The 14,582-nt window shown below is 31.0% G+C and overlaps 1 protein-coding gene across 2 annotated transcripts in view; it reads left to right on the top strand.

Moving 5' to 3' along the window:
* Positions 1-14,582, top strand: part of LOC140040879 (protein kinase C-binding protein NELL2a-like) — a 59,310-nt gene that overhangs the window by 6,883 nt on the left and 37,845 nt on the right. For both annotated transcript variants that reach the window (XM_072087136.1, XM_072087135.1), the window contains 2 exons: positions 5,915-6,037; positions 8,580-8,736. In XM_072087136.1, coding sequence (XP_071943237.1) covers positions 5,915-6,037; positions 8,580-8,736 — 280 coding nt within the window. The remainder of the gene's footprint in view (positions 1-5,914; positions 6,038-8,579; positions 8,737-14,582) is intronic.

The following is a 14,582-nucleotide window of genomic DNA, read 5'->3' as shown; positions in this document are numbered from 1 at the left end:
ATCAAGAGAGACTTGGTCTCACCCTGGTGGAGGTTGAGGCTCTGTTTTCATGGTCTCATCTGCTGAGTGCTTTCCAAATTAGTTGTTTTTATTGTTCCTAGACGTATCCGATTGAAATGGTGTGTTGTTCGATTTGTACGGTAGGATTGAAAGCACCACATAAGCACAAGAATAAATTTATCAATTTATACCATGAGACAAGTGGTAAAATGAAATAAATAATTCTTTTATATAAAGCTTAGGTCCACACTATCAAACTAGTTCGACAAAAAAGTGTGCCCAAACATGGTAGTAGTGACATGACGTCATCATGTCCATAATGGCACATAACATTTTTTGGTTACATAGAGTTTGATAGTGTAGACAGAGCTAGGTTGAGTGTGTGATTTGTTATATATTTTATACTATGATTGTTCATAGAGACATTAAATGCACGGTCAAAAACTTGTAGAAGAGGTGACCGGCTTTTTGTGATCGTGGGAAAATATCTTTGTTTGATGTTGTATAGGAAAGAATACTTGTCTAGGCCTACTTGGCCTTTAACTATGTAACACTAAAAAGTACATTTCCTTGTACGCTATGTCTGTGTGTAAAGTAAGCCATATACCTACATGATCCATTTAAGGTTATCAAACAACAGGAAAATATTTAACATCCGATTAGTTATGAGCTATGTTCTTTGTTGTTTATCGCACATTCACAGACAATGATGAGCAATAAATGATTATTCATATTTCCCATCTTATCAATGCGGGGTTAAGATACTCAGGCTTAGTACCTACAGTACAGCTAAAGTATATTTACAGAAGTTTGTTTGCGGTAAACCACTGCCTGTATTTTTCGCAAAATTTGAAATAGATTTATTACTTGACATTTACCGCACAATAAATAAATTAAGATTGTTTTAGGGTACTTTCCAAATTGTATTTGAATATAATTTTTTTTTTAATACAATCTTTCCACTCCTCGTCAACAGTGATGCACCCATTATATGAACATAATGATGTCATATCACTACTATATTTGGGCATACAGTATCACCACCATACTTGGGCTCATCATACTGTACTTGTTTTATCAAACTATTTTGATAGTGTAGACAGAGCTTCCCACCTGATATATAGCAACGGGGGTGTTAAAAATTAAAAGCGTAAGCATGTTCCTCATATTTCATCATAAAAGTCTTCTAATTGACTTCAGTGTTGGCTTTTATTAGTAGGTATTGATGAATGTACAGACTAGTCATTTATCAAGGATCTAAATCCCTTTTCCATTATCATAAAACAATATACTAGTTTATAGTACATAGTGTACCTGTCAGACTAGACAGAAAATATAAAAGAATTGAATAGTAGATTCTAAATTCTACAATGCCGGTATAGTATATGTTTCTTGTGTTTATCTTAACAGCGAGTGGCCAAGTGGTTAAGACATTGAAACCATAATACCTAGCCATAACATCGGTAAGGGTTCAAGCCTCACTCGCTCCAAGGTTCTGGCGGTAGAACGAGTCTTCTAAGTTCTTGGATAAGGATTATAAACCATAGGTCATGTGCACTTTAAAGAACCTAGTACATCTTTTGAGACGAATAGGGGGTCGCCCGGTGTACTAGTATACACACAGCCACTGTCACACAGACACTTATATCATAACTCATCAAGAGGGCCCTTTGGTTGTCGACATACTCTGTTTAGGGTCACCCTCTATAAATAATGTTGAATAAAAAAATAAAAATAAATACACATAGTCATTATCAAGGATCCCTTAACTTTTATCATAAATCAAATGATATAAAGTAAAGTGTAGTTGTAGTATTGTCAAAACATAGAGCAGAACAGAAAATAAGAAAAGAAAATTTTAATACCACTTTAATAATTAATTTCATAATTTACTAATTGAAGAAATACATTTAATGTTAGATAAAGTTTACTTTTAACCCAAGTATACCTTACATTTCATACTACTAAAACTAAGAAACATTAATTGAAATACGCAATTAAAAAGTCTAGTATCAGCAGCTAAAATCTCTGAATGTACAGTGAGCCTAACTTTACTACCCGATATTAGATTAAAATATCTCGTGTTTACATTATACTAAAGTAACACACACATCTCGCTCTACTAAAACTGACATGCATTAATTGAAAGACGCAGTTAAAAAGCTTGCCCTAAGTAACCCCGCCAAAATCAATCCTCATTTAGCAGTTACTGGATTAAGTTTCTTTCCCCTGAAGATCACGCCAAGGTCAGAATAACGCAAAACCTGTGGTTGCTATTGACAACTCAAATAATTATGTATAATTTGATTATTAGTGGTTTACAGTGTTGTGAAGTAATTTAACTAACGGGTATGTACCCACGACATTTGTCAAATGTATACTGTAAAATGGCGTTGTAAAGTAATTTTCTAAACGGATGTGTTGTGTACCTAGGTATTTAATTGTCACTCCTTGGTTGTAAAATTCAGTATGAATTTATCAGCATTCCAAATGCTAGAGGATTGTTGTCAGGTTGTTCTTTTTTCAAACAAAATGGAGAAACGTGTGAATGTACAATAAAGTCTAAAAGGGCTGTAGCCACCAGTAAGGTTTCAACCTGTCCACTTTTTCACAGAGGCCTTTGACAACTCTGTGGCTTGAACAGAGACTGTTCAACCCTTTTCTTACGAAAAACCGCACCACTTTATTTCTTGTGGCTACTGTACATCACTGTATTATATCTATTTTAAAATAGATAGTTTGTAATCATATTTATTAAATACACCTATGATAACATAGAATTATTTTTTCCATTTATTTTATGTTGCCCTATAGTTTGTTAACCCAATGTATGGGTAAGATTAAATAATTAATTGCATAGGCTCACTTTGCTGTCAAATAGACTAGAATGAGGCCCTCGTCTCATACAAACATTTGGCTAACCGGTACATAGGGCAGCTATAAAATTTTATTTTAATTTGATCTTAATAGCTAGGTAGGATTTTTTCCGCACAAAAAATTACCAATGGAGGAGGAAAATTATAAGAGGTGTATATATGCACAGATCTTTATGCAATTCTATCAAGAATTTATGCATAAAAATTTATGGTATTCAAATTAGAAATAATTTATTCTTTTAATCTACTCTGTCATTTATGTGTAGTTTTCAGTGAGTTAGTAATAACGATGTTTTCGTCTGTGCTCAATTTACAAGTGCAAATGACATAGGGAAAGTACAGTAGGCCTAGTACATGCTATTTATAGTTGTAAGATTACATAAACATAGTACTGTGCTACTTTTGAGAAATAAAGTGCAATTTCTTTTACAATACATACAGTGTATTACAATATTGTGTGTATTCATTTTTGCTGTTTTTTTAAATAACCCACTATAAAGTCCTTAGATGTGAATTGGACAGTACACTGGGAGACAATCCTCTACTCTTTTCGAAGAGTGTACTGCGGTGAACATGAGCCATGTTGCAGACGACTCAACATCTCATCTAAAAGATGGTACGCTATCTACATGTATTTCTGCCAATTGGAACACGCAGAAAACAACAATGGGGATTGGAAACCTATGGTCTTTCACGGTTTATTTTATTATTTATTTTTTTATTTTTATGTCTTTAGGCACTTGTGGCCAAAGATTTCCAATAGTAAATTAATTACTGTCCTATCAGATAGGTGGTAATCCCCCTGTTTTGTTTAGCACATAAAACAGTGACTACTTCTACGTTATTGCTGCTTTCAATCGAGTACCTGTATTTTGAAATTGATTGAAATATATATTTATACTGAGTAACCTCTTCAGTCAAAGACTGGTCTCCCAGAGGGCCCAGTTGGTTATCAGTGGCTGTGATGTACTAATACACCGGGGTAACCCCCTACTCGTCTCAAAAGATGTACTAGGTTCTTTAAAATGATAGTCGCCCAATTTCCCTAATTTGTGTGAAAGCGAATTGCATTGTATTGTATACAATACTCGCAATACTCAACTTGGAAATTTAATTAGAACTAGTACTGTAGTTCTTGTTCATTTGTGTAATTTGCCAATTTCTTTAAGAATGTCAGCTTGGAAATTGAATCAGACCTATAGTCTAGTGTAATTTGAATGCTTCTTCCATTTCTAACTTAAATACTATTGTTTTTTTTTTCGTGTTGGTTCATTTGTAAAGATTTGCCAATTTAAATTTTGCAGTGAGACAAATCAAATTAGATCTCAGTCTGTGAAATATAATTGCAATGCTTGTCTTCTGCTCCTAACTAAGTTGATTCAAAAGAATGCCAATTTAGAATCAGCTTGGAAATTATATTAAACCTATTATAGTTTTTGCGTAGAGTTGAACTGTATTATCATTTATATATGATTGCATTTTGAGTCTTGGCATGCCTAATCGGCAGCAACATACAGTAGGCTGTAGGTCTCTTTTGCTACTCCTTGGCCCAATCAAACTATGTGTTGCTGTTTGTGTGTGTTTGCAGAAAATAAGAAAATTTAATAAATAGAAAATGAAAGTGGGATATACCACTACAGTATATCTTTGTTTTTGTCTGATTCCTTATATCCGCATTTTACTGTAGCAGCTGAAAAATTAATAAAATTAAATAAATGGTATATAACACTACTGTATCTCATTATCTGATTCCTTATATCCGCATTAGAGCATTATCTTCTTGTCAAGTTAAAAAAATAGTATTTAGGTAACAATAAAGAAATACTTTAATAATAATGATGATATTAATAGGCATAAATAAGAACAAATAACTGTCTTAACTATTATCATCAATAATTATAAAAAATGAAAACTATATTTGATATGCTTATGAAAATGATTGTTTGACATTTAAAAAATGCATAGTTGGACGATAAAATATTCTGTAATGATCCTAATAAAACTACAGTACTGTACATAATTATAATGTACAATGCCATAATTAATATTTAATTGGTGATAAAAGAGAGAGACAGAGACTATTCATGTATGTGAACAATAAATGTTAGAGATTCTCTGGCAATTAAATGTATCTATTGTGAATTGTTCGGAATCGTAATTACATTTGTAATATCATTTTTCTTAATAATCCCCACATCTGTTGCTATGGAAATGTTTTAACTCTGCTCAAAGTTAATTGCAAATTCATAGCTGTAAAATTTGTTTTGTGGTCCCTGGATGGTTTCTAAGTATTTATTATTAAAGACCTGGATCGTTGCTATGATTGCAGAATATTGTTAAATTAATGAGAAGAAGTTTGTACTGTATATTGCATACATATACAGTAGATATATCATTACAATCTTCCGTATTAAAGCCGATAAGAAGTTAATGACTTTGACTGTGTTCAACGATGAATTATTGTTAAATATTATTTAAATAATGAAGTTTATGAGTTGGATGGTGAGAATATTTCATTAGAATGAATGAAATATTCTCCATTCAACGAATGCAAAACATTCATTATTTGTTTTGTAACACACATACTTTAATTTAAGTTATCATTGTAAATCATTGACAAATGCTAGGCCGGGAAGCTAGGCCTTTAAAACAGGCAGTGCTCAAACTTTGAACGCGTAGTAGAACAGTTATAGTTTTAGTTATTATCGAACGTGATCAGAAAACAACGTTGCATGTTTTATAACACACATAATTTGATTAAAGTTATCCATTGTAAATCAGTAACGAATGATAGCCCGGGAAACTAAGCAACGTGCTCCATCTTTAAACGCGCTCCATCTTTAAACGCGTATTCTCAAAATGTTTACAGAAAGCTGAATGTGTATTTGTGCGCATTGATTATCCATTGGATAGGGCCTATCACTTTTTCGTTAGATAGGGCTAATTCCAAATGACATGTGATACGTAATTGCAAGGATAAACAAATCATAATTATGAATGAATGAGATTATTATAATAATTCTTTGCTCTATTTTCAGGATATGGTTTTGGTATTGACTCAAGGCTTGAGGTTGATTTGATTGAATCTGTACTATTGAATCTAAGAGATACACTTCAGGTGCCTGGGACAAACAGCAAAGAACCTGCACTGTTGTTTGAAGGCAAGTAATCAATAGCCAATATTATAAGAAGCTATTTGCTCAAGCATGCTCTGTACTGTGTTCATTGCACTATTACTCATTAAAAATGTGATTAAATAAGAAATAAGACAAGATTTGAACTACAGGTATATCTAAAATGTTTTTAATTATCCTAAGCAGGGAACATTTTCACTTGATTGCTTATCAAGCTAATGATACCCTAAAGCTCTCTCTACACTATCAAACTAGTTTGACAACAAAGTGTGATGTGCCCAAATATGGTAGTGATATGACATCATCATGTCAATATATGGGCACATCACATTTTGATAAAATTGATAGTGTAGACAGAGCTTAATAAATAATTTTTAAACAAATGTCATTGGTGAAACTACATAGCATACCTCTCCTTTTGAAAATGAAGGTAATTTCATTGAATTTTGCATCAACATTTTTTTACTTTTAAAAAGCATTTCAATGTGAACCATACTAAACTGTATAGGTAATGGCTTTATTGTGACCGAAACTACTATTTATTTATTCTGTCTTTATACTGAATGACACTTTCAGTGCTAAAACATTGATTTCCAAAGTGGTTCAGTAGAGAACATTCAATATAATAAAAATATTGACAACTAATAATATAAAGTAATTTACATTAATGGAATGATTATGTAATTATTTAGATTTTTGTGGCAACTAACACATTGTTTTATTGAAGTGATTGCCTTGAAACAAAATAAAATAATATATAATATAAGTGTAGTTATTGCAGTAATTGCATTAGAATAATCTTGACCTTATTCCTTAAAATCATCTACCTTTATTGTGAACCAATTTCTTCAGTCGCGGTTTGATCTGAGACATATTTCGAAATATTCAGACTTCTGAAAGTTGCATACAAAATGCATCAATAGGAAAAAATGAAATTACTTCTTTTAAGTTTGATGAAATTTTAATCCAAGTTAGCTGAATATATATTGGAATATGATTCCTCTTTACGTAAATGTTATTTATGATCTAAAGTTCTCTGTTATTTTGCCAAAAGCAAACTATTTATTTTGAAATATATCCTTAAATAATAATAATTTATAGTCGTTTTAGCCAAAAGTTTAAGGTAAGGTGATTTATCATTGGTTTTTTTACTCATACTTTCTGGCAGATGTTTTGAACGACTCGCCAACTGATTGGTAGTCTAAGAAATTAGAAATGTTAAAATGACTAGTATTTTTCAGAAAAATATGTTTCAAACAAGAATCAATGTTTGCATAAAATGACGTGATGATATTGCAGAAAATTATTTTTTTCCTTTCAAAAATAATTACATTCTTTGAATATGTCACTCCTCAGCTATAGAACTTAATAAAATAACTATGAATATTTGAAGATTTGATATTGTAATATTATAGATTATAAAACTTAGTATCATCTAAAAATCTATTATATGACTTATAATAATGAATGATACCTTGAATTTAGCATTTTATTAAATGCGAAACCTGTAAGAACAGAATAGAAAATTAAAAAAGTACCAAAAAAAAGGTCCAAAATGAAAAACCAAACTGAAGCATGGGGATGGTCTATTTGCAAGTAATTTTATTGTAATCTTATAATTAATGTTGTACTGTAAGAAATAACTCTAAAATGATTGACAGTGAACACTTTAAACATAAAAAAAACATTTTTATAATGCATAATTATATTTGTTTGATTTGATTTTAATTTAATAGGAAAATCATTTTTAAAAATACAGATAACATTAAAATTGATATTACAAATACATTTATAAACGATTTTCCAGGTTATTTCTGATGGGATCCTATTATAATCTTAAATAAATAATCTAGAAAGAGTTGCATGATTGGATACACTTCTTTCATAATCTATGTATTTACTATATGCTATCTATTTTATATTTTAAATTTTACTAAATAAACATGTTTATTAGTAAAGTAATTTCTTTTAAAAAACACCTGTCCTCGCATTCCTCAAATCTCCCATCATAAATGCTAGCTATTTATAACAGCTCAGACTGGTTGGGTCACTCTCTTGAAATTATGGTGAAAATAACAAATAAATAATATAAATGTCTTGCCAATATATTTTAGGGTTCAAAATTCACCCTAGAAAACTAAATTTACTTGTAGATTTTTCAGTGTTTCTTGTTGACAATTTCATATCTAGGTGTGTTTTCTCCTACGAACGGTAATTTTTTAAAGATTAGTTTTAGATTTAACAATATGAAGATATGGTAAACTTTGATCTACAAACTTTTCAAACTTAATTTTGGTATTTTTAGAAAAAAAATTGGGCAAAATGTACTTTCTTGCAAGTTGGATTGCTCATTTTCAAGAATTTTGACGTTTTGTAACATTTTTTTTCTTTCCGAAAATGTTATTGAGAAAGTTCTTTTTTGCACTTAAATTAAAGATTGAATCGTTCCTATCATTTTGCAGAAGGTAAAAAAGAGTTTTTAAAATTATTTTGTAATTTTTTTCTTTCCGAAAATGTGATGGGGAAAGTTCTTTTTCGCGCTTTAATAAATGTTTGAATCATTTTGCAGAAGGTGACAGAAAGAGAGAGTTAAATGTTAGCACTGCAGATTTTGAGAAAGCTCAGCAGCTTCTAATGGAAGCCAAGGAATATACAATAATGGGCAGCTTCATACAGACAGCAAGGAGTAAAGGAACTCTCTTTTCCATCACTGCTGGAAATAAGAAGTAAGTAAAAATATTGACATATATTACTGTACCGCCAGAAGCCTCTTTTTTTATTTTGTTTATTGATTAATGATATACAGAAGTGAGATTAAAAAGATACTCGGTTATAAAATATAATCAAGAATGAAAAAACAAAAGGAAAGATAGTTATTATTAACCGTTTTTGATGTTGTATTGTTTTATGTTTCAAACCTGTTAGTGGCGGTATTTATCGCTGTTGGTTTTGATTGAATAAAATAAAAATAAAAATAAAATATTAGAAAAACACATTTTTTCTCCCAGCTGAAAAGTTTGTATGAACATGTATTATGATAATAATAATAGGCCTAATAATAATATTTAATAAGCTTTATTTAATCACGGATACTTAACTCAACTGAAAGTTGTTTTTCAGTAAGGCCGTGCTCAAAGGAAAAAAATATTGTAGTTCCAAGCTAATTTTATTTCATCTTGAGGAATAAAAATGTAATTGTTAGTATCAAGTATCAATTTAATTCACGATATCAAAATAATGATAATATTACTATAACAAGTTTTAATAAGGTCTACAATCAATTGACCAATCAGAAGGAATAAATATAAAAGAACAATGAACCAATCAAAATTATTAGAAATCAAATACACACACATCAGAATAATGTCATAGTATAAAGTTTGAAATAAAGAATCACAACATACAGTAAACTTACCTCACTTTCTTTGAAGTTTGTAAGAAGTATTTAAAATGGCCTCAATATTTCAATACTAAGAAAATTTAGGCATTTAAGTAAGAGCAGTAGCATCTATGACATTTTAAAAAGCTTAATTTTTAAGTCGTCGTAAAGACAAACTTCGAAGACAGTACAAGACATATTGCCGACAGTGGTAAATTATAGAAGTAAATACTGATTTATTTTCTTATGGTTTTTGAGATTGTTCATTGTAAATCTATACATGAATATACATTAAGTATTACTTTTATACATTACCTTTCAAAATCAAAGATTATTGCGTGGAATAATAGAAAAAAAAAGTTGATATTTCTGGTTATATTGGACCGTTTGTGAAAGTAGAGATTTACCTAAAGTAGTTGTTAAGTCTTGTAGTATATAATATCGTAATTCCTTCTCATGTACAGTTTCAATACAAAATTCATATTTAGAACAGTTTAATATCAGATTATGAATCGGTGCTCATTCTTCATATTCTGTAGTACATAATCGCATAATCGTATCGAGCGTCGTTCAAATAGTATGCGGTTTATTTTTATTTTACTGTTAACATTTGTATATGAGGGGCGGATTGAGGATTTTGTGAAAGGGGGCATGCAACTATAGAGAGTCTGCACCAACTCAGAATTGGGGCTGAGCTGAGGCGATTTTGAAAATGTAACACCTTTAGATGGTCGGAAATGGCACTCTCACGTTAAATAAATGTATTAAAAAATTGATATTTTAAATATGAAAACTGAGGTACTAGCCTATTAAAGGGTAACATTTTCCCTATAGGCCTATTTCGACAGGACCTATGGCGAAGCGAAGTTTGTTAAATAAAGCCCCAGATGGCCGGCAGAAATGGTACTCTTGCACATAAAATTCATGATAAAACTCTAATTTTCAGGAAAAGATAGTCTCATATGTAGCATGCTACCAATGAACAAAACGATCATACTTTTTCCCTCCAATAAACACACTAATTACAGGACGATATAACAGTTTGTTGCCGAGAAGCAAATAGGTATTGATATAGTTGGGTTGGTGGCCTAGGAAAAAAAAATCGATTGTTATCCTCTATGATGATGATGTGTAGGTAACCACGGCGTTACATTTTTGACGTATATACACTTTTATTTATGCTTGCTGACTGCCAGCGATCTAAACAATAGGTGCCTACGCGGTTGTATGGCGGTGTCCTTTGTATGAATCGTTGGTGCCCGCCAATATCATGTTACATCCAGGCACCAAAATGTTAGAAATTTACAGACAATGGTAACCTCTAATAAAAAGTGTGTTTTAATCAAAAGTAAGAGTACTTTACTCTTTTTTTCCCTTTTTTCACTTTTTTTCTCTTTTTTCACTTTTTTTCCCTTATAGTAGGATAATTTTTTTGTCTCCAGATTTATAGGGGGGGGGGGGCGGCGTGCAGACGCCCCCCCCCTCCCCTGGATCTGCCACTGTATATTGTGAATTGAAAAACGTTCTTGGTAGCATTGTAAAGCTAAAAATATTTATGATTCTTTTAGTCGACAGTATGATAACACACACATACTGTATCCTTGCCATTTGATTGGTTGATTTGTGTCACGTACGCCATGCTTGCATTGTCTTCTCACATTTTAACGAAGCGTATGCGTTGCTTTTTGTAAACATTTTGATAAATTTTGTTTAAAGTGCTTCTAGGCTGGATGTATGATGCAAATTTTTAACATGTAAATTTTCCTTTTTTAACAGCAACATAATGAGCTTTATATGGAGATAACAAAATAGCGATCAATTTATAAAATGCTTTCATGTTTTCTTTGAAATTCATTTTTCATAATTTACTTTTCCTCTAACGATAAAAGACATTAAATCTCATGAGTCATTTATCTTCCTCAAATGAATCCAGAAAGATATTTCGCGATATGAAATGAATGAATCAAAGATTACTAAATGCTTTTCAATATTTTTTATGAGACGGATCAACATATTAACATTTTGTACAAAAGTAAAGTTGACGTAATTCAAAGATATCCAGACAAAAAAGAGCATTTACATAGAAATGTCAAGGTACAGTACAGTATATGAATTAAAGAAATTTGGAAGCAAAACAAGAAAATAATATTGGAGGCTATACTTTAGTTCATCAGAATAATATACTGTAGAGAACATTATTATCCTGGAAAAAATTAATTAAATCAGTCCGAAAAATATATATATGACGTATATACATTTTAGGGGTGTTTTTTTGCTGTTGCTGTTTTTGTTTTAATATAAATGACATAAATCTATATATAAATTTACGTAAGGGCAAAATTCGGTAAATCGCGCCTTACTTCTATAATTTTTACTCGATGGTATATAAAGTTGGTTCGTACATTCGGTACTGATTTTAACCACCTGATGTAACCCTGTTTACTAATTAAATTAAGTTAGATAATAAGTTATTGACGGTTAAAACGAATTTAGGTTCCAAGATTTGCCCCAAATAGGGGTGTTTTCCGACCGTGGTATACACTGTATAATGGATGTCCATCTTGAAAAATACCCGCCACAAAAATGCGAGGAGGCTTCGCATTTTCCTATCTCCTCCTACGATAATTGTTTTTAATAGCTGAAAACCGGTTGAACAGCTAGAGTACACCATCATAATGTTGAAGACAGGCCGATTTTCTTTAAAAAATACTATTTTGATAGATTTAATATACGATTATACAAATCTATTGATTTGCGATGAATGGAACATCCCAATCTCTCAGTCTGCCAGAGCTTGGTTTAACACAAGTACTGTAGGTAAATTTATGAGCCCTTGGTTTAACACATACGGTAGGTAAATATATGGGCCCTTTGAGAATAAACTTGCGAGATTGTGGATAGGCTCTACTGTTAGATATATAAACACATTATTATATACAAATAAACTTTATACTGACTGTTCTTTCTCAACGTTTGTATTAATTAATAATTACCAAATATAAACATCGTAGTGGTGTATCGTGACATGGTACTTTAATATTTCAATCGATTATGACAGTGACAGTTTTAACTAAACTAAATAAAGAATGTTCTCTAATATAATTAGGAATCTCTTGCCATACACGGGGAAAATTAGTGTACAATGAATATTTAAAAGAAATAAATAAATAAATAAAATAAAAAAAGTATTAAATCGCAAATGTTTTACTGTATTTAGAGGTATATTATTTATAGGCCTATAAAACATGAAAAAAATATTTCGTTACTGAGTGGATAAAGAATATATTTAAAAATTGTTACTCTTTGTACCTATCCGCTTTCCCATCCCTCAACCCTAATGTTACTATACAAAACACAAATTGGGTTTCTTTAAATGAGTCCAAATCAAAAACTTGGACTCATTTTGTGATAAGTTTCTCCTTCGGAAGTAATTCCCAGGGTGCTAATTTTAGTTGACTACATAAATCATCGTGTCTATTTATTCGTTTCTGTAAACGACAATGTATAGGCCTATAGTCCCGCCTATAGTCCTGCGGTACGTACATTTGAAATCGCCAGTTTTGTTACGCTGAAATTACTGTGTATTCGAGAACCATCTGTGGGCACGACCTAGATGGTACGCGAGCGAAGCGAGCGTACCATCTAGTATACATAATTTTGCTAAAAATATTAAATGTTTTAGGGCTATATCTTCATTGTTTAATATTATTATTATTATTATATCAAAATCAATGGCGCTATGCATGTTAGTGGTTGAAAAAAAAAGTTTTGAGGAATTTTTTAAATAAGGCAAGAGAAGAGCAGTGTTTAATTTGAGCGGGAGTGAATTCCAGAGTGTGGGTGCTGCAAAAGAAAACAATCTATGACCAAAAATGTTAGTAGCTATGTGTGGAACAGAGAGTAAAAATTCATCAGATGATCTATGAGTCCGTCCAGAAACATAAATGGTGATTAATTGTCGGATGTATAAAATGAAAATCTCAAAAGTATGTTTAGAAGAGAGAAAGTCATATCTCCTTCATTTAATTCTCCCACCAATTGATATGGATTATAATAGAAATAATTGATTGAAATCATAGGTTACCGCAAATTACCAGTTTAAAGTGAATTCAAATTTATTTTATTTGATTAAATATAGGCCTATAGTGTTATTTGTTGTACTTTTCGTTTCAGCAAGTGTTTAATTGATGCACTTACGAAACTAATTGCACCATCACTTAAAAATCTTGAGTATGTAAGTAAATAGCTGAAAAATCAATCATTTAAATTCTAATTGCTGTAGTTAAGAATTTACAGAATTCACACTGTAATGTTCTGACTGATTTACATGTAGATTCGGTTACCAATTTTGTAACGCTAGAAGATAATGAGCTTGGAAGGAATTGAGAATATTCTGTATCGTCTCAGAAACTAATATAGGAAATAAACTGTGTTTTTATTTTGGCCCTACTACAGTATTTGAAATAGTGCATAATTTTCTCTATAGTACTCTGGCTAGCCTTTATACTTAAAGATATATTGTCCCCAAAAACATGAAAAATGAAGATTAATAAAATCATACTTTATATAGGCTATTTTGCAATTTTAATAAAGTATTATTTGTGTAGGAAAGAAATGTAATGATTTCACTTACAAAAAGATAAAATAAACTGTTAATTTTAACCAAAAACTCATTGTCTAAATGGCAACTTAAGTACCTTTTGCTTTACATAACTTTTTTTTCAGGTAAATAATTTTTTATATCCAGTTTTTGGTCAAAGTGAATAACTATTATGTGACATGATGACATATTCAACAACACATTTTAATATAATAAATTATATCTTTAACATTTCAGTATTTGGATCACAGTATAAAAGCCACTATTAGGGAGGTTTCGCAATCTTACGAATACGATAACGAAAACGGATACGTCACGCACACATATTCGTTTTTCGTAAGTCTGTAAAAATCGGTTTCGCATGGCAACAAAATGTTGAGGGCGCCGTCCAAAATATGACCGTGGTAAATTTGAGTGAAGCGCAGGTACGTGTTGCTTGGTGCTTGGCTGCCTAGGCCTAGCGTAACATCAAAGCGAGTGAGAACTTTAAAAACTGCTATTTATCAAAATTAACCTGACAAATAGTAAATTATTTATAAATTACTTTCAATAAAAGTATATAATTATATTATAATCATGAATCATTCCTGATT

Source organism: Antedon mediterranea, chromosome 2 (assembly GCF_964355755.1).
Source record: "Antedon mediterranea chromosome 2, ecAntMedi1.1, whole genome shotgun sequence".
Lineage (NCBI taxonomy): Eukaryota > Metazoa > Echinodermata > Crinoidea > Comatulida > Antedonidae > Antedon > Antedon mediterranea.
Note: the sequence above shows the minus strand (reverse complement) of the source record. Positions and strands in the feature narration are given on the sequence as shown.